At 44.7% G+C, this 6,741-nt stretch overlaps 1 protein-coding gene across 1 annotated transcript; it reads left to right on the forward strand.

The window, feature by feature from the left end:
• Positions 1-321: 321 nt before the first annotated feature.
• Positions 322-4,717, forward strand: DEFB116 (defensin beta 116; the record flags this gene model as incomplete). Its single annotated transcript, XM_081148331.1, has 2 exons — positions 322-379; positions 4,491-4,717. 2 exons carry the CDS (start codon positions 322-324, stop codon positions 4,715-4,717), a joined length of 285 nt encoding a protein of 94 aa, XP_081004457.1.
• Positions 4,718-6,741: the final 2,024 nt, after the last annotated feature.

Consider the following 6,741-nt stretch of genomic DNA (forward strand, 5'->3'; position numbering starts at 1 on the left):
ATTAGTTTTCTCACTGTTTGACTGACTGATCGCTTGATGCATCCATTCAAATGCGTCTCCCACAGCATGCCAACTGGCCCTAACCGCTTCTCACTGGGAAGAAGGCCCTCCTGGCACGGCGCTGCTGGCAACCCTCCCCTTAGGGTGCCCAGCTGGGGTCTAGGACACATACTGTCCCTCTGCCCGGCTGGCCCCTTTTAGTTCACTGCACACAACCCTGGCCCGTTTCCAGAACTAATTAAGGCAGGACACGTCCTGCTGCAATGATCTCTCTTCCGTCTCCTGCTACACAGCCTTCCATCACCTCAGGACATACCAGGCATGAAGCCCTATTTAATGACCATTTCCATCCTTCTGATCTTGGTCCATAAGACTCCAGGTAATTCAGGCCTCTCTCGAAAGTTCTGGGGTCTTACAGGTGCATCGGTGTATTGGTGACCTCTGAGAGAACCACACACAGTAGGCACTCCCTGAAGCCGTTTCTTGTCTCAGGGAGCGTGTGGATGTTAATCCCAAGGCCCATCTCGTGTTAAGATCTCCCTTGGTTCTGCTCGGCCAAGACAAGTTTGAGAGCTTGTCGTTCCTGGGATGGTGGAGTGTGGAAACACGAAGCATTTTAGATGGTGCTGTTATTGGGATGGAAGCCTGACTCGTGCGTCAGGTGGGAGAGAGCTGCAGGGGAAATCAACCGTAGTTTGGAGTTAGGAGAGTGAGGTGTGGTGGGGATGGCGTATAACTTTAGAGTGATATTGGAAAAATGAGAAGCGATGTGGAGGGGATGAGCAATTCTATTTATAAAACTGGGCTGGACTAATGTTTTCATAGAGTCTGGAGAGGGAATGGTATTTTTCGTTGAATGGAACTGAGGGAGGGGTTGGGTAGAGTGGAGTTTGTAGTTGCTCTGTGTTTCGGCTCCATGTCATGGATTAGGATTGTGCGGTTTGGCTAGTGTTATGCTTGTGTTAAGTTTTATAAGTGAACCTTAGGTGGTTACCAGGAGAGATAGGGCTGGGAGTTGGAGTAAGGTATTTGGCTCAAGCAGGTGTCCTGTTCCAGCAGGGCACATGTGGGGTTTATCTGGGAAGTGGTTGGCGTAGCCTCGGTTTGGGGGTGATTACGTTGGAGTAAGACAATCAGATTAGTCACAGCAGAGCTGTGGCTGCTGAGATGGGGAGAATGGGTGCTGGATGAGGAACATCCTGTAATACTTTCAACTCTTAAAGCTTCCTTAGTGATTTCAGGGGCTCTGAAGAACGATACATACAACTACAAACAGAGGGAATAAATGCTATCAGAGACCAGGCATATCCTCAACGTGTCTGTCAAACCTTGGCAAGCAGAGAGACATGGGGATAGTCTCAGCCCAGCCCAATAGAAAACCAAGGTTGTCTCTCCTTTTGGGGGACTGAGTTCAGAGTTACTGTGTCTAGTGTCTTCCCCCCGCTTCTCTGCCCTCTCCCTTCCCCCTTTCCCACTTTCTCCTTACTCCACATACTCCTGCCCCTTATTTCTTACCCCATTTTATCTTCTTTACTTGAGAGACAATTCTTCCCCTGTCCAGGAAAGCTCGGTTCCCACAGCAGAATAGTAATAAAAACCGCAGGTGGGTTTGCAAAAAGCAACGTGAAGAGGAAGCCAGAACTCTGTGCTTCAAAGTTGTACGTAGTGTTGCTTCCTTAATAACCACTTAATACTTTCACCTGGAGGGGTTTATGGGCAGGAACTGTTCCGGGCAACCTTTTCTGGGACAATCAAAGTCATTTTCCCCCAAACATACACATATAAAATTAAACCCTTTGAAAGCCAAGACTCTGCCTTTTAAATTTATGTATTTCTAGTGTTGAGCTGAGTGCTTTGCACATAGTAGGTTTTAGTAAATGTCTATTAAATGAATGAATTTACAAAGGACTTGTACCTAATAAATACACAAAGGTAGGAAGAACCTTAGAAGGAAGATGGGAAAGAACCGTCTTTGGGGTGCACAGATGGCAGAGAAATCATCTCACATTGATTTTGGTCTCTGGATAGAGCTGAGAGAGTCTAGAGCATATGTTTTGGTTTTAAATTTATTATATTTTCATTTGCTCTTAAAACAAGTCCAGTGTGGGAAAGTGAGCTGGGCAGTGCCTGTGGGTGAGCGTGAGATTAGGCAGGATTGTGCCTGTCACTTCCAGCAGAAGCCCACGAGTATTTTCTCAGAAAAGCACCCTTGCCCTGGCTTCTCCCCAGGCCTCACAAGTCAGAATCTCTAGAAACTTGATGTGAGGATACTTAAAAATCCCCCAGGTTATTACAAAGTATGACACACCTATTAACCTCCTCCTTACCAACACAACGGAGATTTTCTGCTCTGGTGCAAACACTCCCATTCCCATTTTCCCCCTTGGGGAGACTAGGTCTAGAGGGTCAGAGGCAATACTGGGATTCCAGAGTTGGTCTCCTCTGACTTCATTTTGAAGATGAGGGATCATCAAAGGTGACAGTGACTTGATGTGGGTGTTACAGTTTGTCATGACACAAGGCAGTGCAGGGTTGGAACGGCTGCAGGAGTGAGAAGTCATAAATATCTATGACAAAACCCTTTGTTTGTTTGTTTGTTTGTTTGTTTGTTTGTTTGTTTGTTTAGCCACCTTAAGCAGAATCCTCCTGGGATTGCCTTGACCTGCTTTCCGTGTGGAAAGAGTGAGGCAGAAGCAGCCTGCCCGGCCCTTCTCCTTGTTATCTCTGCTCCTACCCGTCTTCTGGTGACTACAGAGAGGAAATCCTGGGTGCCTTGGCTCCCACCCGCTGTGCTGAGGAGAAGAGCTCCCCAGTTCAGACGTTAACCAGAAGAGTGTGGGCGTCACTCTGGGGAGGCCCCCTGCAGATCTCCCTCTCCCACAAGGAGACAGGTTCATAAGGAGCAGTTCTCAAAAAAAAGACGGGTTGCATGGCGAGGGCGAGGAGGAGTGTGGGAAAGGCTGTGGGACCAGGACGCTGGCGCAGGGATGAAGACGCGCCACTGTACTGGTGGACCAGCAGGTGGCTGCTGTGCAGAGCTGAGTGCCTCTGGAGCAGAGTGCGGGTTTCTGGGGCAGTGCACACATACACCAGCAACTAAGTGCCACAGGGTGCCTGCTACTGAAACAGTTCTTTTCTGCCTTCTTTCCTGTCCCTTTCTCTGACTTCACTTAAGAAATTTTACTTTGTCTTGTCAAAAGATGAACAAAGTGTTTTTCCCCATGCAGGAAATAGCATCAAACTTGCTTTGTCTAGTTTTTACTAATGTGGGTGGGCGCTGAGACCTCTGCATGCTTGGCACTGAGTACATGGCCTGGCACAGAGTGAGTGCTCATAAATGGGTGTGGAATAAGAGGGTGGGTGGATGGTTGAAAAGGTTCTTGAATGCTACACTAAGAATTTTGGACTGTCTATTGAAAACTGCAGAAGGCCCAGTGCCTACAGACATTATGCAATAATATGCCACCCTCTCCTAGAAATTCTATCATAGAGAGAGGCATGTGACACAGAGAGGAAAGAGGATGGGCTTAATATCCTGTAGACCAGAACTTGAATCCTAGCTTGGTCAAGCACAAGCTATGGAAATATGGACAGAACAAGGTCTCTCTTTGAGCCTCGGTGTTTTCATCTAATGAACAGGGAGAACAGCAGGCTTTTGCAAAGGTTCAGTGAGATACTATTTGTAAAGTGCCTGCTACATAGAAGATGCCAAATATATGGTAGTGGTTGTATTATTTCCTTCCTAATGCCTCCTTTGTCTTTGAAAGTTCCTATGGTAACTACTACTATTGATGACTAATATTTATAGAATGCTGACTGTCAGGAGCTTTGTTACTAGACTATTTTCAACTGAAGAGCCTGTATACCCATGGATATATCTGGATGACTGATACAAAGCTATTAATATTCACAAATGGGCTTTAGTCATATGTAGAAAATATGCGTAGAGATTTGTACAGTGAGTGCTTATGGTAAGTGTTTGCTCAAGTGTTTCAAAGTGCAAAGGCAATGCAGGGGCTCAAATATGTGTGCCCTGCCTTACTGCAGATCCTGGCTGTCTCTGATGAGAGTTGTGTGTGAGGAGCACACAGCTGTAGGAGCACTTCGGACATGTCCAATAGGTGCTCACAGTGGCAGCCCCTGAAGCCCGGGAACCCCAGGAAAAGACTTCCATAGCAACAACACTGCCTAACATTTATTTTTTATTACTTTTCTCAGCATATTATATCTGCTAATTTTATCATCATAAAAATGTTAAATTGGTTTAATTATTATGCCCATTGTGAAATTAATGCAATTGTGAGCCTAAGAACTGAAGTCACTTGCTTAAGGATGAAGAACCATAATGACAGAGCCCAGATATGAATTGAGGTGGTTTTGTCTTCAGATCCCGTGCTCTTAATATTCTCAGGGTTTGTTCTCTTTAAATCATGCTCCCTAGCTTCTATTTTCATTGCTGCATAGAACTAAACTGGCTATGTTTTTCCCAGGTGAGCTGTTCTTATCCTACTTTGGCAAGAGCCAGAAGCAGTGGATTCCATGCCAGCTTTACCGTGGCACGTGCACAAACACCTGCAGAAAATATGAAATTCAATACTTAACCTGCCCTAATGATCAAAAGTGCTGCCTGAAGTTTTTTGTGAAAAGAACCAGTTCTAGCAATACAAAGGAGGACTCCAACTTTGACTCCAACCTGTCAGTTTTTACAAAAACTTAAAGCTACTCTGCAATTTGAATATCACCAACCTTATCCCCTCCTGGAGCAATTCCTGTCCCATTCTGGAACACCCTCCCCATAAAAAGCATTCCTTCTCATGTGTGTGTCTTTCATCTGTGGGTAGTCATCATTGGATCATCATTGGACAGGGGAAGGTTAGGCCAAGAACTGGAGAGCCACAGAATATAGGAAAGGGCCCTGGCCCAAAAAAGGAGGCCAAGAAAGGGAGGAGATCATGTTTCTGCTCTGCTTGTGATTTATTCTGGAGACTTCAGAGAGATGATGGCAACTGGGTCGAGTCTGGATGATCCAGTGAATGTGTAGAGGAGATCACTGCGTCTTTGGACTAAACATTGTAGGATAGGGAGAGGGATATCCAGAGAGCCATCCTGGTCTGCTTGGCATGATGTATGATGTGGTGTCCTCAGGAAGAACCAGAACCAGCCAGATAGATGGATAAAACAAAGTGTAGAAATCTGTTGGACAGACGAGGGCGACATTTTCTAAGTGGTAGAGCTGTTGGAAAGTGGAATGCACAGACCTGTTTCTGGGCATTCTTCCAGTTTTGAGACCATTTCTGGATGTGGAACAGAGATGATGGTGGTCATAGTGTTAGGGATTTACAACAGAAGCTGGGCATTGTTCTTGATAACCTCTAAGGTCCTTTCATTCCTGAGAATTGAGGAATATGGTTTTCCCACTCCAAACTTAGTCACAACTAATATAGGACATGCTATGGAATTTTCATTGTGTTACGTATGCTTCTCTTCCATGGCTAATGTCTTATCTCTCCTCTTCTTTGGATCTAAACTAATAGAACCAGTGTTCCCAAGTAAGTTTTCCAAGTTTCACATTCCTGATTTCACCTCAGCTTAGAGAAGTCTGGATTTTGTGCTGAAATGGCCCTGGCTTTGCTCGCCAATGCCTTCAATGTTGGAAAACTTGAGTATTCTTTAGGTTTTCCCATTTACTTTGCCTCTAGCTACTATTTCCCCTGCTTTGCTTTCAAGCCTTCCTTGAAACGCTTGCTTGCCTTCACTTCTGGTCTCCAGGTGTTCTTTATCAGTCCCTTTTGGGGTTTCTTCTAATGTCACCTACCCCATATTTGTCATCTCCCCTATTTCCTCTTTCTTTCCTTTTCACCATAGACATTCTGCCTGCATTTCTCATTATTAAACAAATAACAATCCCAGACCAAAACAATGGACCAACGGCCATGAACTGAATGACAGACTTACATGGTCAGATTTTAATTTTCATGGAACTTAGAAGTCTGATGGGAAAATTTAATCTTTGAGATTCACTGACACTCAGATGTGTTTGTCAGACAGTGGGTAGGAACTTAGCAGAAGCCAGGTTTGAAAGAGAGTCATAGAAATTTTCTGGCTTAAGTAAAGTGATTAGAGACACACATTTTAGTATTTGGAGGAAGAGTTGGTCCTGGGTTCAGCACTGTAGTTGAAACATATAATATTTCTAGACTTTCTACTCTGGCCATATTTGTAGAGGGAAGATAGTTGTGGAATTCTACATTTAAAGCAGATTCCCACTCTTCTGGTTTCTTCATATCTTAGAGAAAGAAACACAAATAGGAGACAGAAGGTTTTGTCCCTGTCCCCACTGCTGCTCAGAAGCTGTCTGATCTTGGGCAAGCTCTGTATCTATATATTCGACCTCAGACTAGGTCCAGACTCACATTAAATTACACATTTATCACATCCTCCTAGATTTCTTAACGAATTCGCGCTCAGGATGTCCTAAATTGAATTCTAAATCCGTTTGCCTGGCTTTTCCTTCGTCTCCCCTTTTCAGTAATTGATGACTACAGTTCATCTGCTGCTCAGGTCAGAGGCTTGGGAGTGAGTCATCTTGATTGCCCCCAATTCACCTCAAGTCACCATGTCTAAGCCACTAAAATGTGCTTTTAGGTCCAACTCTTAACTCATCTCAATTTAATGATGAAATCAGCCTTTGCACAGTCCGAAGTAGAGGATTCACTGTTCTGAAAGTGAAAAAAATCTCAA

The sequence above is a fragment of the Miniopterus schreibersii genome (assembly GCF_964146895.1).
Source record: "Miniopterus schreibersii genome assembly, chromosome: 10".
Classification (NCBI taxonomy): Eukaryota; Metazoa; Chordata; class Mammalia; order Chiroptera; family Miniopteridae; genus Miniopterus; species Miniopterus schreibersii.